At 40.4% G+C, this 24,359-nt stretch overlaps 3 protein-coding genes across 4 annotated transcripts in view; 1 reads left to right on the top strand and 2 right to left on the bottom strand.

Annotated features, from left to right (window-relative positions):
- Positions 1 to 351: 351 nt before the first annotated feature.
- thbs4a (thrombospondin 4a) lies at positions 352 to 12,006 on the bottom strand. Its single transcript, XM_010780073.1, has 23 exons — positions 11,771 to 12,006; positions 10,792 to 10,989; positions 10,440 to 10,687; positions 10,190 to 10,292; positions 9,982 to 10,073; positions 9,235 to 9,286; positions 8,858 to 9,141; positions 8,632 to 8,769; positions 8,063 to 8,143; positions 7,830 to 7,982; positions 7,614 to 7,718; positions 7,417 to 7,524; positions 6,885 to 7,044; positions 5,323 to 5,441; positions 4,729 to 4,781; positions 4,560 to 4,644; positions 4,349 to 4,445; positions 3,748 to 3,926; positions 3,146 to 3,194; positions 2,839 to 3,035; positions 1,627 to 1,799; positions 729 to 868; positions 352 to 642 (listed from the first exon to the last, which is right to left on the bottom strand). Exons 1-23 carry the CDS (start codon positions 11,847 to 11,849, stop codon positions 593 to 595), a joined length of 2,943 nt encoding a protein of 980 aa, XP_010778375.1. The 5' UTR covers positions 11,850 to 12,006; the 3' UTR covers positions 352 to 592.
- Positions 12,007 to 14,177: 2,171 nt separating this feature from the next.
- Positions 14,178 to 19,419, top strand: mtx3 (metaxin 3). Of its 2 annotated transcripts, XM_010780071.1 has the most exons (9): positions 14,178 to 14,277; positions 15,184 to 15,253; positions 15,558 to 15,634; positions 15,748 to 15,840; positions 15,926 to 16,108; positions 16,194 to 16,270; positions 17,504 to 17,661; positions 17,874 to 17,962; positions 18,125 to 19,419. In XM_010780071.1, the coding sequence occupies exons 1-9, from the start codon at positions 14,197 to 14,199 to the stop codon at positions 18,218 to 18,220; spliced, it is 924 nt and encodes a 307-aa protein (XP_010778373.1). In that variant the 5' UTR covers positions 14,178 to 14,196; the 3' UTR covers positions 18,221 to 19,419. The 2 variants fall into 2 exon arrangements, with proteins under 2 accessions (XP_010778373.1, XP_010778374.1); XM_010780072.1 differs by lacking the exon at positions 17,874 to 17,962 and having other exon boundaries at positions 14,180 to 14,277; positions 18,125 to 18,215.
- cmya5 (cardiomyopathy associated 5) overlaps positions 18,998 to 24,359 on the bottom strand; it is a gene marked incomplete at its 5' end in the record, with an annotated part of 13,977 nt that continues 8,615 nt past the window's right edge. Inside the window, 4 exons of the mRNA XM_010780076.1 lie at positions 18,998 to 22,381; positions 22,980 to 23,156; positions 23,753 to 23,870; positions 23,983 to 24,116. Coding sequence (XP_010778378.1) covers positions 22,129 to 22,381; positions 22,980 to 23,156; positions 23,753 to 23,870; positions 23,983 to 24,116 — 682 coding nt within the window. The remainder of the gene's footprint in view (positions 22,382 to 22,979; positions 23,157 to 23,752; positions 23,871 to 23,982; positions 24,117 to 24,359) is intronic.

Raw genomic sequence — 24,359 nt, 5'->3', positions numbered from 1 at the left:
ATTATTATTATCATTTATTTATATGTATTCTTAGTTAGTGTCATAAGTTAAAGTAGTTTCTATGCTTTTATTTTGAAGGCATGTTTTGGGCACTGGGTGATTAGAGCACCTGGTGTAATTGTATATATTGGAGACAGGTGGGTGGTGGGAGCCAGAGCATTAGCAGGCAAACGGTGTTTTGTCAGGGTGTTTCAAGCCACACAAGGGGAAAGCCATAGGAAAGGCTTATGGAAAGAGATATAGAAAGAGATATAGGAAACCTGTTCATTGTATTTTGTTATAGGAATAAAATGCACAACGGAGAATCTTGTCTGGACCTGGATCATTGCCCTGCGTAAGATCCGCTAACTAGTGCCTCAACGGCTGTATTATTTTAAGTTAATTATCTGTTTTAGTTCTATATGATTTTGGCCGCTACATATATAATGCCCAATTTGTAAGCTTTCCTAAGACCCTCTCACTCAAATGACCACGTTAAAATAATCTTTAACCAACCCAGTCCATCATGTTTCCTCTCACTTTTTATTTACCTCACTACCTCTTTGTTCTCAACAGTGCAGCTCTAATAGTTTATCTGATGGATCTCTGCGCTTCACTCTGTGTTCTGGGCATTGAGATCCTCGTAGTCAGCAGGAATAGTGTCTGTGGGGATGAGAAAGAAAATAAACTCACAGCGTACTTACAGTTAAAGTGGCTGATTTAGCTTTGTTTACCTTGCTGATACTCACCATTGCAACGGTACTTCAGGTTGGACCAGATGATGTTTTCCTGAGAGAAGCAGAACACGCCCAGTCTCCCTCCTCTCATGCTGGTGTCAATGATCGCCTCGGTGTCCGCCACCAGCTTTGGCCCCTCAAAGAATCGAGCCCTGGTTCACACAAGGTGAAACTAGTTAAGTCAGCTCACACTGTACGATTGTGAATGTATATAAGTGTCGATGTGTGAACTGCAGCGGGGATAATGTTATGAAGTAATGCACTTAAGAACAATCCTGAGGTATTTGACTCAAGTCTTCTCATTTCATGCCACTTAACACTTTTGCTCTACTACATTGTAGACACAAATATTGTACTTTATACTGCATTCATCTGACAGCTTCAGTTAATTGTGTCCTAACAAATTAAGATTTGTATACAGAAAAATATATAAAGAGTTTGACTATAAGGGTAACTTTTTCAAAAATGGTTTCAACTTCTCATAGAAGAAGTCTTTCAGATGTTCCTTTATTTTGTGTTCCTGTTGAAATATATTGAAATCAATGAAGGCTTTTAAAAAAGTGTTATACAAGCTAAACAATAGATCAACTAATGGAGATCAAACAACAGCAGATACATCTAAAATGAAAATAATCATTAGTTTCAGTCTGATACCAAATAGAACAACTTTTGCTCCACGTCAGCCCACTACACAGAAAAATCCTGCTTTTACATCAATGCACAATTATAATCATATCATCAGGGGGATTTTATCGCACAAGGCACTTACATTTTTTACACCTAGGCCTATGTACATTTTTCCTGATTAAACATAAATCACTTTACTTAAGTACTACTTTTAATGCAGGAGTGTTAGAACAGTGTGCTATAAGTATTTTATGTATCACTGCTGGTGTCTGGAAGTTTGTACCTGATGTATCCGACCTGTGGTCTGTGCTGGAGGAACCAGCGGTAAGAGACCTTGTCCTTCCAGCCAACGTTCCTGGGGTCCTTCCACAGGAGGCGCACCTGGTCGGGGGTGTCTCCTGTGTGCCACAAGGAGTTCCTCAGATACTCACCAGGACCCGTCTTTGACTTCACAACCTAGTATCGATAAAGAGACAGAGAGCATAGAAGAAGAGACAAACTTTTGATGAGAGTGAGAACATTTCCCCAGCAGTAACTCTGGAGGTAGAGTGGGCTGCCGCTAATCACAGGGTGCCAGATCAATCCCAAAAGCCTCTTGTTCACCTGCACAGGCCCCCCAGGTGATTTAAGTGTCAGGGGCCACTCTGGCTTCCACCAACATGATGTCACTCAAAGAGAAATGTACCATCCAGGAAGAGACTCAAAATTACAACAAAAAAAACCCACAAAAGAAACAAACAAACTACAAAGAGATGCATAACAGCGACAAAAGGACGAAGAGACTCACAACGGCTATGAAAAGGGCTCCAACAACCTAAAAAAGACTAAAAGCAACTACAAAGAGGCTTGATATGACCACAAAGAGACACGATACGTTCAGGAAGAACTTAGTACAGAGGCAAAAGAAAGAAAAAACAACTATAAAGTTTGTCAGGTCTAGATCAGTGGTCTCAAACTCAAGGCCCGGGGGCCAAATCCGGCCCGCGACCTCATTTTATGTGGCCCCGCAAGAGCTTGCAAAGGATATAATACGTTTATTATACGGTTACATGCCACTTTACAGAAGCAGGTTGCTCATAAACTACATGTCCCACAATGCATCTCGTTTTGTGACATGCACACTGAAGAGACTTGCAATTATTTGCCCTGCACTTCTGCTTTCAGACGTAGTTAATTACTAAGTTATTATCCTATCCGATAATAATCCAATTCAGATGCAATAATGTACTATAATACATTTATTTTATATATATATTATATATTTATACAGTTACAACCGGCCCTTTGAGTGCAACCTTTATGCGAATGTGGCCCGCGATGAAATTGAGTTTGACACCCCTGGTCTAGATCCTTAAACACCTTTTGCATGTCTTTGCCCATAGCATAATCCATCCATGATCCTGTCAAAGTTTCCTTGGGACAGAAATTGAACTCATAATTGCTCCGCATAGCTGGCTGCCATCATAGTGTGATTGTGTAGGGAGCAGCCATTCACCTTGAGTTGTATTCCCGGGTCAGCGACGGCTCTGAATGGCGCAGCCTGCCAGTACGTTTGCTCGGTCTGTTTCCACATCACCACGTAGAAGGAGGAGGAGTCCTGGTAGCCGAAGATGAAGCCAGCGTAGTCATCATCAGTCATCGTGTTTACGTGGAAAGTTCCCTCAAAGTCAACACCACTGAACGCTTTGTATCCTACAAATGCAAGAGATGAGAAGACATAAATAACATGTTAGGGAAAGGCTGCACACTGAATTAGATGGGAAATGTTCTGTTTAAGGTGGCGATGTGACGATTCTTCTTACCTACAGCAAGGCCAGGGTCAGAGTTCATTGTCTGAACGATCTCCATGCCCTGTCAGGACAACAGAGAGTAGCTTCACTTTGTTTGCCCTATTATGACACTGTGATTTTGAAAGGGATTGTGCTGCGAGAAGCATATATTGTGAAAACGTCAAGCCTCTTTAGTAGCATGTTATCAAACCGTTAAGATTATATTTTCTTCATCCTAACTGGAATGATCATGTTATTATAGCATGTAATGATGTTGATATCCGAACATTACTTTACTATTACTAAATAGGTTTGTCTTGTAGTTATCTTTAAATGTATTTCCCTGTTAGTATTCCCCTAGACTGTTACAATAATTCCAGTCTACTATTATCCACATACAGCCATTGTTAATTCAAGGTTATTATACAAGACGATACGATAATACTTTATTGACAGATCAAGCCTGAAATGTACTTTATTACTTGGCTACTTACTTACTTTAGTGTTACTTAATTAATACTTATTTTACATACAATTATTACCATACAATTAGAAGTTATTTTCAAGTTTGAATGTAAAGTGCAACCCTGAATGCTAACACACTGAAACAGAGGCTAGTTATCCAGGTTGTTTACCTGGTTGAGGACCACCCAGTTGGGGTCGATCTGAGAGTCCCCCTCTGGATCCAGCACTACGGTCTGATAGGCTCTGAAGTCGGTCAGCGTGACCTCTGCGTTCTCTGGGCAGTGGTCGATTATGTCAATGACGTTGTCTTGGTCAAAATCTCCTTCGCATGCGTCTCCGACATTGTTTTCTGAAACGCACAGACACAGATCAGGGACCAACACACATACTGTACTGTACACACACACACACACACACACACAGTATCACACGCACCTGTACACATGCATGTACGTACTCCGGAACTAATATGATGTCTATAAAGGTTAAGGGGCAACCCAGAAGCTGGACCCTCACATTTTATAAAACAGAAATTACAACAAAAAGTAAATTAATTAATACATAAATAGTAATAATTAAATAACATATATACAAAACTAAATGTAATATATGGTATTCATGATAAATACGTTTTTTTTCTAACTTTCTTATACTCGTTTTCTTTTTCCCAAACAAAATCTTGACAACTGTCCTGTATTAAAATGTTTTCTACTTCCTCGTGTTGTTGTGTTAATGTGAACTATACTATATATTGGACTGTATGACACTTACCATCTGTGTCCAGTTGGTCTGGGTTGCGAACAAGTCTGCAGTTGTCGTCATCGTCCAGGATGCCGTCATTATCGTCGTCATCATCACATTCATCTCCCTATCGAGAAGAAGTAGCACATTTGCAGTATTTTAAACAAAGAGCCATCTTTATTTCAGCATACATTCGAATAATCAAATGTAAAAAGTGAAGTATGAACAAGGAGATTAAAACCATTCCATCCTTGTCGGTGTCCAGCTGAGAGGAGTTGATGACTGTGGGACAGTTGTCTTTTGAGTCCTGGTGGCCATCACCATCACTGAGGAAGAGGAGGGAGGGCATGTCAAACAAATGTCAAAACTTTACACATCTTCATACCACAGGTCATAGCAGTGGGCTGTACCTGTCTACGTTGTCATCACAGGTATCTCCTACGAGGTCATCATCGGAGTCAGACTGCAGAAATACAAAACAAACACTGTTGGTCAGTGTTACCCGGACTACTGATCTTTCCAACAGCTTTNACCCAGAGGCCATCAGACTTGTGAATAATCTCTCAGACTTTGCCCCCTCCCATCTCATTATCCCAGTCATGACCATCACCACTAACACTAGTCACTTTATTGATTTGCACACTGCACCATACTCATCCTATATCATTCATATTCATACTGCTATGTCTATCTTTCTTATTCTTATGCATATTTATATATGTATACACCATACTCTACCCTGCTGTTTATATATCATATTTATTTTATCATGCAGCACATTATGTACTTTTATTCTGAGACTTTTTAATGTACGTCAGCTAATATTTTACAATTTTTCTTATGCTAGTTTTTATCTTATATGTTTGTTCATATGTATAGTTTCTTAAAATGTTGGTGTGGAGAGCAGAGCGTGTGGAGCCTGTTATACTGTACACATGACAATAAAATATCTTGAATCTTATGGCAGCAGGTTATTACTTTTCAGGTGTTTTTTGGTTTGTTACCTGGTTAGGGTTGAACATATCAGGACAGCTGTCACAGGCATCTCCCACCCCATCGTTGTCTTTGTCCTCCTGGTCTGTGTTGGGGACTTGCTGGCAATTGTCGAGGATATTCTTCAAGCCTGCGGACACATTCACCTCAACTCCTTTATTTCTGCGTCATGTTCAAAAGCCATGACGCAGAGAGGAAAATCTAAAAAGCATGACAGGACGCAGCCCAAAGTCAGACACGGTCCGTCAAAGCATCACCAGATGGCAGTGTTTGTTGAAGACGGAGGTTAAATAGTTTCCAGTGGCCTTTAATGCCTGGCGGAGGCTCAACATGGAAAACGCTTTTTAGAGAGGAGACAGACATGACCAAGCGCTTAGCAATCCAGCCTGGGAGTTAAAGACATAACCAAATGATCAAGAGCTTGGAGCTCTGTCAGACTGATTGGACAAGGGTCAACAAACACAGACTAAATGTGTGAGGCATGTAAAGGTACACAATAAGGGGAGAAGTTAACATAGTCTTTCCAATGGAATAAATGAGAGGTGCTCAAAGTTGCAAACAAGTATTTGAGAACATTTTGTGAAAACAGCCTTATACGATTTTAGATGGAAGATTTTAACACTTATCACTGTTTTCGACTAAGGTTTCGAAATAAGGCTTGAATTGTTTCCCTCACAGCCAGTGATCTGACTGCTACAGGATGTTAATTGGAAACAGAAGCAAAAGACCGGAGGATGTTTTGAACTGATAAAGTGTTGCCAGTCCAGTGAAAAAAAGAGCCCACACTTCCTGTTAAACTGGACTGTAAAGGTTTCTATTTCTGTCTAGACGCTCTGCGGTTTGGAGAACACTCACAGACACGCTGGTGGTTAAATGTAATTATTAGCCAATTGGGTTTGTGTTTCAAAATCTATTACCTCTAATTGATGCAATAAACGCAGTAATGGTCCAGTAACTACACCTCCCGCAGTAATGACCATCCAACCTTTTCCTCCAATGTGACCATTTACAATAATTTATAATTACACGCAGTTTATAGCCAAGTTAATAATTATTGAACCGTTATATAACACACATACTCTAGGCATGGGATGATATAATATCTTTATGTAATGTGTTTTTTGGGGAAGAACATTTCAATTAATTGAATCATCAAAATGTGCTTAAAACTCGAAATGGCACCGATTACATTAATCATTTTACCTTTCATTAATTTAAGAAAAACATATGAATTCATCACAGATAGGACCCACATCTTTTTTTCTGAATACATTATAAAAAATAATTACAATTTCCTCGTATGTGTAAACCTACTTGGCAATAATCCTGATTCTGATTCTGGTGTCAGAGTTGGTTTTTTCTTACATATAAGTTCCTCAAATCTTTTAAATCAGGCTCTTTTTAAATTTCTCTACCGACAGCTTTTTCAAGTCACTCACGAGATCATTTTCGAGATTATCCCAATAGTAATATTGGATAGTGAATTAATTACCATCACCTTACTGTGAGTGCTTTGTATTGAATTCTACGATAAACTCTTATATTATCCCATCTGTTCAACATACACACTTACCGTCCCCGTCCATATCATCATCACACTCGTCCCCCAGCCCGTCCTGATCCGTGTCCCTCTGTAACGGATTTTCAACTGTTTTGCAGTTGTCACAGGCGTCGCCATGGAGATCCTTATCGCTGTTCTTTTGTTTCACGTTATGAACGAGCCAGCAGTTGTCCTAAGACAGAAAAAATAAAGTTATACTGTAAAGTGCATCGTCTCAAGTGAGAGGGTTTGTAAAGACTTGTTTGTTTAGTTTAGTTTATAGTATTGTGGACAGTCCCCATTGATCAACTGTCACAAAAAACAGTAAATGGGGCAGCTTCAGCCAACATGGCTAATTTCCAGCTGTTGTCCCTGGCCAGATGATAATAGACACCCTTCAAATCACAATATATCAACAGCATTAGTTATAAAAAAAGATGAAAGACAAGTAGAAACAGGCGAAAGGATAAAAGAGAACAATAAACAACACACGGTACTACACACAGTACATGTCACATATAGCACATCACAATCACAATTGTATGAGTTGACTGAAGTTACCTACATCATCGTTAAGAATACCATCACTGTCTGCGTCCTCGTCACAGGAGTCCCCCTTCCCGTCACTGTCTGCATCCTCTTGGCCAGAGTTTGGCACAAACACACAGTTATCCTGGAAACAACACAAGTGAACACTCAACATGAGATAATACTAGAATGAATTAAAGGCATAAACAGGGTTGGGTGGGGAGAAATAAGTACCTGCTTACAGTTGATGTCCCCGCACGGGAGCTTAGTGTCTGGATACCCGTCAATATCGGTGTCTTTTCCACACACATAGCCATTACCTGCCCAACCAACGCCACACTAACACACACACAAACACACCAGATGGAATATCTTTATTGTGTAAATGATATAATGAGAAACAGTAAGTGATTCATACATTTAATGTCCAAGGATGATCTTATTGCTCACCCTACAGCTGATGCTGCCATCTCTCTCCACCACACACTCTCCAGTGGCGTCACACGGGCTGGGTTTCCCGTTGGGGCAGAGCCTGGTTGCCTGGCAGCCTCTCCTCTCGTCTCCTGTGAAGCCAGTTTTACAATCTCCACAGCGGAAGGAGCCCTGATGAGGACAATACTGCGTCAACAACCATGGCCTCCTGCTATAAGAGAGTGATATAGTAACTTTTTCAATGGTCTCACTATAGTGTTGTGGCAGTGCGAGTTGGCAGTGCATCCTCCATTCTGCGGCGGGCCCAGACACTCATCTATATCCTCACACACCTGAAAATAACAGATAAAGTCATTGCAAGACATCGTGGACTGTTTGTGAACCTATAATGTAAAAAATCGTTTTGGGGATTTGAATGTATCCAAACTAAAGAAATGTGTTAAAAAAACATTCTTCAAATGGTAAATAATATCATTGAGTGTTGGAATCCTCCAGACCTTCAAATACTTGGAAAAATGGTTTAATGACAAATTGAGAAACTGCAGATGTCATTGTGGAAAAAGGCTCAGCAACATTTCTACTGCATACTGCATGTTAAGTAGAAGTTCATTGATTTAAATAGTGCAATTGAACTGCAATTAAAAAACATTTAAAGAAATTAAGGTCATATTTGTTTATTAGATATTTGTTTTTAAATGTGCAGAAAAATTGTCAATGTGAATTTCTGTAAGTATTTTAAATTGAATTGAAAGAAGAGGCAGAGATAAACAAAGACAGAAAGAATGTATTTTATACAGCGTATCAATTTAGTTTGTTGTACCTGTTTGTGGGACTTAGCATAAGACTCTCCGACTCCATTTATCTCCGGACCGCTGTATCCCAGAGGACATTTCTCACAGCGGAAACCAGGAGCAGTGTTCACGCACCGGACCCCCGGGTAGCATGGCTGAAACTGGCACTGAGACACACAAAAACACTCAATGATAATAAGTGTACTTTTACTGGTTGCAGAGTTGCATGCAAACTGAGTAACTTATAATCAATACCTCGTCTACGTCGTCACAGCGCACCCCGTCTCCTGTAAATCCTTCCGGACATAGGGCGCACTGGTAACCCCCTGACTCTGATGGGATGCACATGTTCTGTCTGAAACAGGTCCCAGGTGGGCACTGAGTCTGCGGCTGAGGAGGCTGGGGGGGCTGAGGCTTAGGTTGAGGTTGAGGTTGAGGTTGAGGCTGAGGCTGAGGTTGAGGTTGAGGGGGGGACTTAGGCTTCATGAGAAATGGTGCAGGAGTCGGACCTGTGTTGGTGTTTGGGTTGCCTCCGAGGCCTGTGGACAGATATGAAAGCACCTTGTTGAATCATCCCTTAGTCAGAAATATGCAAATACTTTATAAAGGATCACTGTTTTTGTACTACTTACCACAGGCAAGACACTCTGTAATGGTGTTCCTCAGAAAGGCTGTCTCCTTAATCTAAACCAGAAAGAAAGGTCCGTTAGTCAGGACAAGCTGTCTAGCTATTTAGCTCATATCAATGGGGGCAAATCAGAATCTCATGTAAAAGGCTGTATAATGTGTGTCTGATAAGGCCAGCTATATTTATCTGTTTCTCTATGCAAAGGATTCACTCAAGGGTTAGATGCTAAACTTAAAAAGAAAAACGTATATTGCTTCGGGCTTCCTGTTATTTATGTCTTATCTCCAAACAAATCCTCTACTTTAAAGGAGCTTCTGAAATCACCAACTTCTCTCTGTTGAGGTCCTTTTCACTTTTCCTCAGCTCTCTGCTGCTGGAGTTACAGCAGTCCTTCCTCACAGTCTGGATTCTCAATTTTCACAACAAATCGCTCTTTTTCTATTGCAAAACCAATTTTATCAGAAAGAAAAAGGAAATGGCAAATAGTTGTGAATCAGCCCACATTATTCCACTTTAAAACCCTTTTTAAACAACCAAGGACCTCTCGACATATACTGTACACAAAGCTTTCCAAATAGCTTTTGTTTTATTTCATCTATTTCACTTCACCTCAGCATTAACCTATTTTAAAGAAACAAGTTAAGTAGTTGTTGGACTTTTAAATAAATCTTGAACAATTTTAATATTTTTAAGGTTACCTTTCCATCAAGAGTTACCCGTGTGAGAATGTCAAGAACACAGAGCGGATTACCTGCTGGTTAAGCAGCACCTTCATGTCAGATAACATGCTCTTCAGCTCCAGCATGCTGACCTGGTCGTGTGTTGTACTGCCTCCCTGGATACCTGGGGGAATTCCACAAATCACAATTAGAGAGCTGGATAAACAACACCCACTACCCTGATAGGTAAGAATGTCTGAATTAGTTTATCAGGTGATTTTCTCAGCAGTCTTTTCTCACTTAGCAGCTGCAAAGTTTCTCGCTGATCCACACTGCAGTCCTGCAGAGTCGCCACATTGTCTATGGTGTCCTCTAACACCAGCTTCAAGTCTGTCAGTTCATCCTAACAAAGGAATAACAGATAGGGTTATAAAATGAAATGTATGTGGCATACTTCTCTGAAGTTGTTGCAATGAAGCCGTATTCAGATCATTTTAAAATAGTTTTCCATGCAGCATATCTCTGCCTTTAAATGTGTGATTGCTCTCACCTGCCCTCTGGACTGCAGGGTTCTCAGTGCCACCTTGTTGGGCCCGGGGGGGAGAGACCCAAAGGCAGCTGGCAGATCATTCAAAGTGTGCGCCAGTCTGCAGTCCACATAAATGTTGAGGCTAGGTGTGCCGCCCTGAAGGCCTCTGGCATGCAGCATCACATGGTGATCCCGCCCGTCTGCCAGGGACGCGTGGTTGAAACTGGTTGTGGCAAATCTGCCGTCAGTCTTCTGGTAACGAAGGGTCACTGGAGATGGAGAGAAGGGAGAGTGAGAGACAGAGAGAAGCAGCAGAAGTTATTACAATCAAGCAGATCTGTTGCAATAGAGGTGTGTTGGTGGATTATTTCACCCTTGTTGAGTTTGGCCTGCACGCTGAGCTCCAAGTACTTGGTGAGGTCTTTGGGGTTGATGATACTGTAGAGCGAGGTGGGGGCCTTGCTGTGGAGGCTGAAGGAAGAGAGGAGGAACGCCTCATCTCGCCCTTTGTTCTTCAGACTTCCCTGTAACAGGTCTGGCAGGCAGTCTGGAGACACCAGCAGGTCGTAGACTAACACAGGAGAGGGTTGTTAAAAACCTGCATTAGACTGCAGTGAACACAGTTAAATACAGACAGTGACTGTTTATAGTTTGTAAAGAGCTTAGAAAATAGTCAGCTTGTGTTCACTTTAAGCACTCACTCAATCTGGTACACTGTAAAAAACAAACATTATTAATGGAGAGCTTTCTGAACTTGTGTCTTGATGGCTACCGTTCGCAGTGTACCACAGATTGCTAGAGTCATGGTGCTTTATTATGTGTGACAGTGTACCTGTGGGAGTGTGCACATGCGTATGTGTGTGTCAGTGCACGTTCTTGTTCGTGTCCTGCTGTGTTTTATTGAGTGGTAGACTGGAGGTGAAGAAAGGAGCAGCAGTAAAGTCTTTCCACTGGAACAAACCAGCTGCCTCACATGCACGTACACGTCAAAGCACAAAAACACATGCACACAGCCAAAAGCTTCAAGTAAATACAAAGTGACCCAAAATTATATGGAAAAATGTGCGTGTAGACTCCAGGCAAATCAACGTTTTGCACATGCACTTTCTCAGCTGGCAGTTAAGGGTTGTTTTAAGATTTAAAAAACCTTGTACTTATTTAGTTCAGATTGTTAATAGATCCAGGAATGTCAAACTCTGATAACCACAAGAAAAGCCAAACTAATTAGCATAGCAGATTAAAAGTTTAGAAGACAACAGATAGTTAGGAACTGAAAAGACTCTAAATTGTACTGATCTATAGACAGAAATATGTTGTTTTCCAGAAGAGCATGGATGCTGAAGAGTACTTACTAATGCCTTGAGCTGTGATAGTGAGCACCAGCTGTTGCAGCAACAGAGACAGAGCCGCTGCTCTGGCCCACACACCCATCTTCAGTGCCCGAATGTGGGACACACCTCAGGAGAAGCTATGTTCCCGTAATAAAAAAAAGAAGTGTCTGTTTCCACTTATGGATCTGTAAGAATATCAAATATTATTCACCTATTTTAACACAGCATGGTGGAAGAACCCAGATGTTGAAGCAACATCTCAGCAGAGGTGAGATGGTTTTGTGGACGCAGGCACAGCTTTTAAAGCAGAGGGGAGGGTCCTTGCACTCGACTGCTGCAGAAGTGGCACAGTGTAGGGACCAGTTTAATAGTTAGAGGGAGTGTCCCCTTGCAGCTACTGTTCCAACAAAATATAAAGTGTTTGATGTCCCTATGTATAGTATTCCAAAAAATATTTGTCAAAATACTGGATTACTTATACTATATGAGCTGTTATTATTTTACTATTTTTAAGAGTCAAGAGAAAGTTTTTATCCCTTGAATCTTCATCTTTTGGGGTTTCGTAATATAACAGCATTAAACCCTTCTGTATATCAGTTAGTACAGCCAAATCTAAAATGTCTGAAATGGATTGTGCCTTGGTCTAAAGGGGGAAAGGTTGATCCCAGCTGGCCTTTGTTTTTCACAAACATCACAAACCTGTGTTATAAATGTGGATTTGATTACCTGGCTCCCCGTAAGCCAGTTATTAAATTATATAACTGCGTGCCAGATGTTTTTTATTTGAATTTAATGTAATTTCACTGGTTGTACATGCCTCTGCAAACCTTTTCTAAATTCCATCTGTTGAGGAGTGTGGGAAAGGGAAGACACAGAGGGCTAGACTTGAGACCCTGGAAACATTTCATGATAGAAGTCTGGTACTCATCTTAAAGCTTTCTCTACAAACCTCAAGTACATTTCAAACTCTCAGCTGCTGGTCCGAGCCAAAGAGAGACATTTACCATCCCTCTGAGCATTATCAGCACGCATCCGTCTGTGTCTGGCTGTCTGGTCTCCAACCAAACACCTGGCAGTCTTCAACTGTCTGACTGTCAGCCGGTGGACATACGTCATGTCATTGTTTCTGAAGATAAGTGAAATGTCAACAGAAAAATCGAAAAGACTATTTGACATTTTTTGACATAAAAATCTAAAGTGAAATGGGCACTTCCATTCCTGATATAAATTAAGTCAGTCTTCATAACAATGGATATTGAATGTATCACTGTTCCTTTCAATCCTAATGTGAAAATACTTCACATTTCTGAATGACGATTGATCTTAAAATTCACGTGACAAGAGACAACATGTGAACTCAGATTCCATTGATTGCTGGAAGTGCTGCAGCTTCACCTTCTCTGGCCAAAGTGTCAGTGCTATTGGCTAAAGGTTCATGAAAGTATAAGAAAGCATTACAAGGACCGACTTCTATTTCTGCCCGAGGCTACATTTTCGCCGTTGATCCACAAATCATCTCTCTGTGGAGCCGTGGATTTTATTAAGAAGAGTATGATGGTGGGAAATCAAATTATAATGAGAAACTGGAGAAACCCAGATGAGCCCTCTTTTTAGGAAAGGTTCAGAGTTGGCAGAAGTGGCATCATAAAAACACATTTCTTTCAGCTTTAAGGATAGCTGGGAAATATTGTGTGGAGAGTCTTCTTTAAATAATTGTTAATGTGGACAAATCTTAAAATGTAAAGCGCACACAATGTACATATACTCAAGTCCACAGCACACACTTTACAAACTCTGAAACAAGGTGCAGTGCTGTGAGGAGATATGGTTGAAAGAAAGACCCTTCCAGATCAAATAAAAAACAAAACAGATAAAGTTTATGTATTGTTTTTTTGGGACGCCAGACTTGCTGACTGTTACACTTACCTAAAGTTACCCTATACTGTATACTATCTATATAAACCCTACATGTGAATTAAAATAAAAAGATTTGTTATGTATGTTTTGTTGTAAGAATTCATCATTCTGCAAATAATGGTTGCAAATGAATATGAATATATGTAATTTGTGTACTGTCAAACCTCCATAGTTGTATTTTATTTTTATTTTTCAATGATTTTGTTTCTAGAACCCACGAGTGGCAGATGTATCTGTATCAAGTTTACTAATGGTGATCCTAATAAATTAATAATTATTGTAATTGACGGTGCCTCTGGTGTCGGATAACGATGGTGTTGCTTGTAATATTCATGTAGGAATATACATTTTATTTGTTTTAATTCCTATTCAATGTTTATGTCTTTATTAAATGTGACAACGTTTATATTAATAACAAAATAAAAACGTGTGTATTAAATAATATTGATATAGAAAACATTGATTTTGTTTACCCTGATATGATAGGTATATCGTGACGTCACCTGCAGATCTCCTTCCATGAAGCAAACATGGCGGCTGCCATGGAGCTGAGATGCTGGGGAGGAGACTGGGGTTTGCCTTCTGTCCACACCGAGTCTCTTATAGTCCTGGTAACGTTACCCTCCGCTTCTTAAACAAAATACACGGTTATTATATCCAGCATTACTTTTAAGACAACATGTTTCTTCACGTCGTTTCTTTGCGTCTTCTCTGTGTTTCTCTGGTTAGCTCCCATGCTACCTTGCCTGCTGCAGTTTCAGACTCTGCAGGATAGAAAACAATATTTCCGGTTTAATGTTTGCAAAGATGCAACATATCTTTGCTTACTGCATGGTCTGTCATTCATGAAGGACTGGCTGTCAGATATCTCTGTTTTGTCACAGAAATGTGGTCCTTCAAGGTCAGCTTGTTGAAGCTCCGGTTTTAATTTATATGGATATATTCACCTGTGTCTCGCTGGCTAACGTTAGCTATCTTTAGATGTAGTCCTAACTTTGTCAGGAAAATGAACATTGAGTACTTTTCTGGATGTCAATAATGATGTCTGTCAGTGAATCACTGCAGTTACAACTCCTGCCACAAGGTGACACTTTGACTGATTTATGAACAAGATCATGATTTCCTTTTAAAGCATTTAGATAGTTATACTAATGTAGTTGTTTTAGTTTATTGACAGCAGTCTTGTATGGTTAGTATCAGCTCAACTAAATGAAACATTTGACTAAGAAAATACATTTTAATGGCAGCTCTTCTTGATTTAATTGGTCATATTTCTTTCTTAATTTTTGTACATTTTAAAAATTGTTTTCCAGTTCCAGTTTCAAACATTTAGCTGCATTGCAACCATATAATCTTACAAAAGTTATTGTTGATTGTATTACAGTCCTTCACTGATGGTATAAACAGTTCAGGAAGTACAGTCCCAGCGTAACATTTATGACAGGCTTTGAAATCCTTACTGCAGTAAAGGTTTTCTCTTTTTATCATCTTTCCTGATTTGCAGTTTTTTCTTTCAGGCATACGCCAAGTTTTCAGGGGCAAAAGTCACAGTTTCTCCGATAGACTGGACATGGAAGACTCTAACAGGTGGGCTACACCTTTCCATAAACTAGCATGACATAACGTTGTTGTTCAGACATCGCATGAACTGTGAATTCTTTGACTGATAAAGGAGTATTTCATTAGTATATATACAGTACATATGCATACTTCAAATCACACAACAATGTTTTTATTTGTCAGAATTTGTTTCAAAATAGTGAATATATGTCAATTGTAGGTAGAGAATACATCGTTTATTACCAGACACTAACAATAACATGATCATTTTGATGCGACACCAGATCTTTTCTCAAAGTGTAATATCTTCTTCCTGTTATTCAACCTGCAGCGACAGTCCCAGAGTTGCTGTGTGGAGATGTTGCAGTTCAACAACCATCTCAAATTCTCAATTTCCTGAGGAAACAGGTGAGAATAAATGCCAAGGTTTCTCAATGTCCATCACCTGGTCAATACATCCCCCACACTCATTAAGCAGATTCATAATATTGACTGTATTCTTTGTGTACTCTCAATTTCAGAGGTTTAATGCAGACTATGAGCTGTCAGCCAGACAAGGAGCCGACACCATGGCTTACATCGCTCTGCTGGAGGAGAAACTACGACCAGCTCTGGTAACTCCCTCTCTCTGCTTGTGTCCTGACAAGAACTAACCTGTGACTTCTGTTTATACTCGAAATGATGCTTTGACTCCAACAGATGCACACTTTCTGGGTGGATGCAGAAAACTACGTCAATCTGACACGGCCGTGGTTTGCTTCACGCTCACCCTTCCCTCTCAACTTCATCGTCCCGGGTCGCCTTGCCAGCACCGCCCTGTCCCGCATCCTGCTAACCAAAGGAGAGGCGCCACTACACCGAATCACTGAAGTGGAGGGGAAGGTACATATTGACAAATTGTTTCAACTCTGTGTTAATGTGTTAAGTAGTCTTTTTCACAGTGTAAAGCTCTCATTGTCTGCCTCAGCTCTACAGTGATGCTAAAGAGTGCCTGAATCTCCTCTCATACAGACTGGGAACTGCAAGCTACTTCTTTGGCAACTCGTGAGTTCTTTAATGTCATTTAAAGGAACATAAATGTAGCTTTGGAAATTGGTACTGAGTACAGTTTTATTATTTGTTATCATAGAAAAAAACATATTGATGTCATAAAGTAAATAGAATACTATGTGATAAAAAGTCATATAATAGAATGTGATCAGAAAAGTCATTAAATCCTCCTAAAAAAAGACTAAGAGTGTACCATGTCACAAACAAATATCTTTACATTTCGTTGTATATTATCCAACAAAAAAGCAGAAAAGTACAAGTTTATGTATATTACATGTATGTGCAAAGCTATTGGACACAAATCTGGAAATATTGTCTTGTTGTTTAGATGTGTGGTTAGGAGTTTATACTGGTGTTAGTTTACTCATTTAAAGGGGACCTATCATGCAAAATGCACTTTGTGATGTCTTTTATACATACATGTGTGTCCCCGGTGTGTCGGGGAACTCACGCAGCGTCAGAAAATAAAACCCTCTCTCTTTTCCTCCGTAGGCCTACCCACATCTCTAAAAACGGGGGTACAACGGAGCTGTTCCATATTTGTGTCCGATATGACGTAATGTCGGAAATGTGGGCTGGCTTTAGACCAGGGGTGGGGAACCTCTGGGCTCCGGGGCGTATACGGCCCGCAGGACCATTTGGTACGGCCCTCGAGGTAATTTATAAACACACGCAAAAAAGAAAAAAATTAAAGAAATCTCGACCGCAAAAAAAATTAAACAAGCAAGTGCCTGTTTTTCCTGGCCAAGGTCNAGAAAAAGCATTTGAGCTCCATACTGTTTCAGAAATAATCCTTGACGTGGTTTAAACAGGATGGCGTTTTATCACAGCAGAATTTAACTTTATTTCCGGTAGAATTCTGATCAGGCATTAGCTCCGCCTCCTCTTCTTTCTTTCTTTTTCAAGCTAAGGACCCAAAATCTGCGTTTCTCTAACGGCTTCAAAAGAGGGGTTTGAGCAGTATGAGGGATGGCTACAATGGGTGAACTGTTTGGTATTTTGAAAAAAAAACTTCAGACATATAAATATTTGTTTCAAATACAGCATGATAGATCCACTTTAAGTTGTCAAGTTGATGTTCACCACATTAGAAGGAATGGCAAAGTGTTTGAAAGTATTTCAAAATGATTCATTGTAAATCATTATGTTTAAAACACTGTCAATACGAGTAATACTGTTTAGATATCTAATAGCCCAATACATCTCCCTTTTTGTTTGTGTCTGTAGGCCAACCAGTCTGGATGCCTTTGTGTTTGGCTTTTTGTCTCCACTTTACAAAGCGGGTCTCCCCAGCAGCCCGCTGCAGAGCCACCTCCAGCAGCTGCACAACCTCACAAGCTTCTGTGACAACATCCTCGCTCTCTACTTCAACGCCGACCGTCCATGTAAGATCGCTGCACCCACTGGAGATGCTCACACACTTGGTGGAGAGGATATTTATATAAGAAAACAAAAGCACATGCATAACTAACATCATCATCATGTTCCTTCTTCTCACACCTCTGTTTCTCTGCACGCTTGCCCTTGTGTTTGCTTTATTGGTCTAACACTCTGCTACCTTCTCCTCTGGGTGGCCCCTTACGCCTCTTCTCTCCAGGTCCTCCCCCACCTGTTCAGGAAACAATGGATGCCAACCTCCAGAAACTAACTCAGCTTGTAAACAAAGAGTCCAACTTGATAGAGAAGGTGCTTCTGCTTTCCTTTTGTCCTCTCTTTGCATGGGTTCATTGTTGCGTTTGGCAGATACAGTCTCAGCTGTAATGAAAGTATATACAGTAAATTCTCTCTCAACTTACTCATTATCATAATATGATGTGCTCTTACTAACTTTGACATCCTGTACTGTAGATGGATGACAACCTCCGCAGCAGCCCTCAGCACAAACCCCACAGAGTAGACCCCAAACCCAGCCTGGCCAGCGAGAAGAGCTCCACTCCTGCGTGACCCCCGACCTCTCCACCCTGATCCAGCCGAAAGAAAGGAAAGGTGCAGCTCTGAATCCGACCCAACATCCTAAAATCCCCCAAAAATATCCTCCAGCTGAACTTTAGTTTGAATGGAAAAAAACCTAATAATGGAGTTATGACTATGATTATAAAAGAGACTATTTAACAGAGACCTAATGATGATAGATTTCAAACATGCTGGTCTGAGAGAGAAGGAAAAGTGCATGTGTGAGGTTTTTAAAAAGGTTAAGCGCATGTATGTGGTTATGGATGGAATGCTAAGAAGTGGTGTTTAATGAGAAAGACACAGAAAGTCTAAATGAAAAGTCCAGCAGGGAAGAGGTGGCCCTGTTTGACCTGAGAGTGGACCACTTAAAGGAGCAGTGTAGGAGTTAGTGGCATCTATCAGTTAGAAGTTATATTTATACATAACATATTCCATTACTGCCAATAAGGCCACGTTTTTTAGTGCGGCGCTACTCCATTCTTCTCCAATGTGTAGGGTATCCAAAAACTGTAGCCTGGGTGATAAGCTAAGGTACGCTCCTTGATACTGCCGTGTAAATGGGAGACTTGCTGAATCATTTCAACTGCAACAAAACCGAAGAAAGTCTGCATTCCTTGGTGTACAGTTTAGTTTTGCCGGCTGCCATTTATTCAAAAAACCTTGGTGTACAGTAGTTAAAGAAAAGCAAATGTGATCGCTATTGATAAAGGAAACGCCATAAATCCCCTTCATTCCACATAATGGCCCTGGAACCTCTTCTTCCTTTTGATTCCTGTAGGAAGTATATATTTTCTCTACAACCCTTTATATTTAACATATTGAAAGGTATATTATGCCGTTTTCCCCCCAAAAAACGATGCTTAGACTCCCTTTCAATCACCACTAATGACTCGAATGGTGTGTGGAGATTTATCAGCAGAGACCCTGCCCCCCCTAGAGTATTTTCTCCTTGTGTTTTCTGTGTCCAGGTTGTTTCTAAGGGTCATGGTGGACACAGCCAACATCCCTAAGTGGACCAAGCTCATTCCAGTCTGAGGTTGGCTTTGAGCTTGCTGTATGTGACGCAACATGTGGTTCACTGTGTGGTCTCCCACTTCTGGTGTATATGAGCCTGGGGGGAGGGGGGGAGAAGGGGACATCTGCGCTTTTACAAACGGCAAGCAACAATTCCTGCATAGTATGCCTTTCAAGATATCACTAAAATATGAAATCTGTGCTGAAACACCTAGATTTCTTTAGATATCTGATGTTATTCCAGTTTATAAATCTGTGTTTCACCATGAAAAACATGGGTCCCAGATCCTTTAGCGCCACTCTGAGCTCACATCCTCCTATCTGCTGTAAAAAAGAAAAACCTGTGATTTCTAATGACATTCAGTTAGACTAACATACAGTAGGTATGCAGTGGGGACTATAGGAATATCCTAACATTAGCTTTCTTTGCTCTCACCGCCTCTGCTTTGTAAAGATGTATAGTTGTAAATATGTTCACGATTCAAATCAATGCAATGGTCCCTCTATTAGAGCCGAATAGCTCCTTCCCGCTCTGCTAGAAACACGGAGGACATTTATACTCGCTGTATTAAGTTATTCACAATATGTGGCACTAATCTGTGTTTGTGTGTATGAGAAACCAGTGTGTGTCTTTTCATTATAATTCATTGTTTATGCAAGATGCTCTGTATCATTAACAAACCACTTACTGTTGTTGTTGCCATGGTTCTCCACTTTTTTGCAGTCTTTGTTTGTTTAGATTTTCTGCTATGTTGTGCCTATTTAACGTTTATCGTGTTAAAACTGAGGTGTCTGTCCCATTTGGTAATGTCTCATTAGTTGCCTTTTTTTCTTACTTTAACTGTCTGAATTTCTGAAATTGGACAGTAAAATGAGTTGCCACTTTTCTTTATTGTTTTGTTCCCTAATTTTCTCACAGCCTAATGCATGTTTACTCCATGTCAACACGTTCATAGCTTCCCTGGGTGTCAGTCCAAAGGAAATAACTCTTGTAAAGATAGTTTGGCTCTAAAGTCCCTAAAATCACTTCATGGTTCCATTCTCGGTAAAGAAACAAAAGTGTGTGTGTTTCCAATAACAAATCTTAGCGACAACAAACAGGCTGGTGAGGAACATATGTGTGTGCCTACACGACTGTGAGTGTCTTTATACAATTGTCAACATGTTAACAGTGTCCTTCATCACTTTGATACATTCCCGTAAATTATCTTCATCATTTTTGTTTCTGTTCATTCTCTGTGGACGGCTGGTAACGACTGTCATCATATTATTGAAATACAAATAAGATAATCCAACTATGATCACTGTCTTTTTTTCTCCCAAGCAAATTCACGCTTAATATAATTTCCCTTGAAACAGTCAACAGATGAGCTGTTTGCAAGGCATGCTATTGGGTGATTTTCCCGTAGAAGCTTACGCTGCTCACCATGCCTACTGAGTGATCAGCTGGTTATGTTTGGAGGATAGAGAGCTCTTTGTTTGGTTTTGGCCTTAGACTTGGAAAACATGAGAATGTTTAAGCTGTAGGGTAAGCATGCTGAACATCATCAAATGTTTTCTAAATCATCGGTCCTGTGAGGGAGAATCTTGAGTCTTATCTTGGCTGGCGTTGAATAGGTGTGGCAATGGGAAATAATTAGCACATCTGGATCTGTTGTCAATGTTGTGCTAAAGAAGATATTAATGTTTTGTGTGAGCATCTCTTTAACTACAAATATTCAACTTCGCAACGCAGTGTTAGCAGTCCCATTCTCGGTGAAATGAGGCTGACAATTATAAAAAGCAGTCCAACAAATCACATGGAAGCCATCAGCTGTTCCCTGGCAGTCTTTATGTATTTACACCACAATCCCTTTCACTCCCCTCCTTCTGTTTCCACAGGAATTCGGGGAAAATGCCTGGAAAAATAGTTTTGTAATAATTGTTAAAAGACATGTCCTCTGGAGAACCATGTAGCCTGTCTGTGAGGTGTATGGCTCCCACATCTACAGTAGCTGTAATTCATCAAAATCAATCTGGGACGGCTATTAAGTGCATGATAGATTTTGCAGGAGTTGTTAGGAACACATTTTGAGCCGATATCACAGCCAATGGAGGGATGAGGCCCTCTGGTGGTAGGTGTGTGTTATATGAGCTGAAAACAAACAAGTAGTCCAGTTGTGCAAATAGAAAAATAAACATGTTAATTCAGCTCAGATGTTAACAACAGTTTACAAGTCAAAGAGAGAAAAAAAATGAGTCTCCTCTTGCGACCAGTCTCACATAACAAAATATAGAAGAGGTCACATCTGTTTACAAAGGTTATTTACACAAATTCACAATATGAAATACAGTTCAAAAGTGCCACAGTATGTTTCTTGGAGCTATAAACTCCAAAGTAAAAGGCTTTACTATTGTTTGAGTACAATGTGTGTTTCGCTTCAATGATGAATGAACACGTTAAATTAGTCAATCCTAGAACATTTACAGTAAAAAAAACAATCAAATCAGCAAATATTATGGCCAAATTTACAAAATGATCCAAAACATGCCATTGACCAAACAAAGGAAGACACTCAACTGTGGAAAGAAATGCAAGGCACTCAATTTCAATCGAGTTGTTTTCCAGACTGTCATATTTTCACTGATTTGACAAGACAGCTTCTGCTTAAAAAAGAGATACATGTTGGGTTTGTTTCCTGTTTATCAGAGACGGCGTGTTGTTGAGGTAAACAAAAAAACACACAAACCAATAATTGGAGAAGAATGGGAACAAGTTAGTCCTCTGTCTTCTTCACATCTTTTACATCCTGCATATCTGCAGTTTCATTTCAATTGTTATACGATGAGATCCTTCAAATCAAATGATGTCCAACATGAACTGTAAACTCCTCAGAGAGTGAGAGCTAGCTGTCCTTGGTAAACTCCGGCACCTCCTGCACCATGCTGACCTCCAGGCTGCCCGGCACCTCCAGGCCCAGAGCAGGGTGGCACGGCTGGGGGAAGCGCTGGCAGAAAGAGCCCAACAGCTGCCCACTCTGAGCGTTGTAGAAAGACAGACGACCAAGCTTGTAATCCAGGAGAGTGCCCACCCGCTCAGGCATCTCCATCACAAACACACTGGACTGGACGTCATTGTGCAGCAGCTGATAACTGCAGCTGGACAGAGAGAGAAAGGAAGAACAAGAGGTTTAGACCAGGGGTGTCCAAACTATGCCCATTTTGAAACGGCCCTCAGCTAATTCAAATAGTATAATGAAATGTGGCACACAAATTAAACTAATGCTTGTCATATATTTTACTAATCAAATATATATCAAAGTATTCATGTGTGCCCACTTTTCAAATTAATTCAATCAATTAAAGTTGGAAACATTTTCAAACTAGTCTTAGTTGATATAAAAGCCCAATCACTTATTTGCCTAATAAATCTTTTTATAAGCAATCTGAAGCTTCTGTTTTAAGCCATGAGCTGCAAACTAAATAAATGAAACCCAATGGAGATCTGTGATGTAGGCTGTTGTGTTTCTTACAGCATTTTCAAGTATCAAGCTTAATTTACCTACATTTGATTGATTTTGCTAACTTATAACTTAGCATATGAGGCAAAATACCTCACCTCTAGTGAGGGGCCCAGCCCTTCATATATGTTTCTGTATGTGGCCCTCGTGAAAAAAGTTTGGACGCCCCTGTTCTAGACCAACACAGTGATGGGAAGTGCAATAAATAAGGCAGTCGGGGAGTTCTTTGTGCATACCCTGATGGTGTTGAGATACACTGCAAACACCATGACAAGCTGTTTTCTCCCAGTGGGCTGTTTCTATTGGCTGTGCTGTCTGCCACTCCGATCCTGTAAGCTGTGCTCCTCGACACCACGGTCTCCCAGTAGTAATGTCCGTGTGCCGGCAACAGCTCTCCCAGGATGGATGGACACCTGGAAAACACACACACTCTCAGTTCAGTTTCAATTGGATACAAAAACAATTAAAAAGAACAGGAACAATCCTAAGACATAATAGAGATACAGTACGTGAAATGGGACACCATGATGAGCATTCTGAAGCTTGAGAATAGGGGCCCAGACACTAACCATATAGTATTTAAAATATACAGTGTTGTTTGTTATCATGTTGTTTAAAAAAGTAAATATATTAGAACATTCTACCTACAAAACTTACTTTACTAACCCTGACTACCAAACTATATGGTTCTAAAATATGTATAACACCAGTCCTAGCATTGGTATAATACAACAGGTACAATACAAAAAAATAGAGATGTTTAGCAAATGGGAGTAACAGTACAATTTATAATTAATATTAGAGTAGAGTTACTAGTTTAGAAGTCGCCAACCATTAAAGATATTAAGGCTTTAACATATTGTTGTAACAACTGATTCCTTAAGATCTCAAATAAAGATGTTTGTGTTATACATTTGTTTTCCAGATGTGTGCTAACCATGCTAAAGCTCACACATTTACCTATATGTGTGAACTCCTGTTGGAGTGGCCAAAGCTGTCTGAAACTCACTGTGTGTCTGTAGATTGTGTGTTTTCGTGTGCGTCCTGAGAGTAGTGCACAGTGGTCTGATCCACTGACAGCTCCAGAGCAGGGTGGGCCGAGGCCTTCAGCAGGTGGAACCTCGTCCCTGAAGACAGAAACAGGTAAGAGACAATATCATGAGTGTATTATGTTCTGTTTTCCTATTTGTGTAATGTTACATCCAGACAGACTTACAGTTAAAGCGTGTGTTTAGTTACCTTTGCTGGAAATGAGGGCCGCCTCGCTCTGTTCGCTGGCTCCAGACTCATTCACAGCTTTGATGTAAAACAGATAATTCTCATTGGGCTGCAGGAGAACCTTCTGTTCACAGCTTCTGATCGCTGAGATGGACCTAAGTTGCAACACACACATGTAAACATAGATTAAAAGAAAAATGTTTAAAAAAAAAGATTATTATACGCAGCCGAAAAAAATCTGCCCCTTCCTTCAGACTTCCTTACAGAGCCCCTCCTCCAACACACACAAACGCGCACATGAGCAATGAGGGCACGAGATAGATTTGTGTACAGATGGAAGGCTGACAGGCAGGTAGGCCATCCAGTTATTTTAGCCGGGCCGGCTCAGATGATTGGTC

The sequence above is a fragment of the Notothenia coriiceps genome, unplaced genomic scaffold (assembly GCF_000735185.1).
Source record: "Notothenia coriiceps isolate Sejong01 unplaced genomic scaffold, NC01 NC01_scaffold00021186, whole genome shotgun sequence".
Classification (NCBI taxonomy): domain Eukaryota; kingdom Metazoa; phylum Chordata; class Actinopteri; order Perciformes; family Nototheniidae; genus Notothenia; species Notothenia coriiceps.
This window is presented reverse-complemented; position numbering and strand designations above follow the sequence as displayed.

Excerpts from the sequence above, each read along its gene's own strand:
- thbs4a (XM_010780073.1), bottom strand. The coding sequence starts at position 11,849 with ATGGGTGTGTGGGCCAGAGCAGCGGCTCTGTCTCTGTTGCTGCAACAG. Across the intron at positions 5,442-6,884 it reads TGATGATATGGACGGGGACG|GCTTGAAGAATATCCTCGAC; the intron begins GTAAGTGTGTAT and ends ATGTGTCCGCAG. Across the intron at positions 3,927-4,348 it reads AGACCAACTGGACACAGATG|AAAACAATGTCGGAGACGCA; the intron begins GTAAGTGTCATA and ends TGTGCGTTTCAG.
- mtx3 (XM_010780071.1), top strand. The coding sequence starts at position 14,197 with ATGGCGGCTGCCATGGAGCTGAGATGCTGGGGAGGAGACTGGGGTTTG. Across the intron at positions 14,278-15,183 it reads CCGAGTCTCTTATAGTCCTG|GCATACGCCAAGTTTTCAGG; the intron begins GTAACGTTACCC and ends TTTTTCTTTCAG. Across the intron at positions 16,271-17,503 it reads AGCTACTTCTTTGGCAACTC|GCCAACCAGTCTGGATGCCT; the intron begins GTGAGTTCTTTA and ends TTGTGTCTGTAG.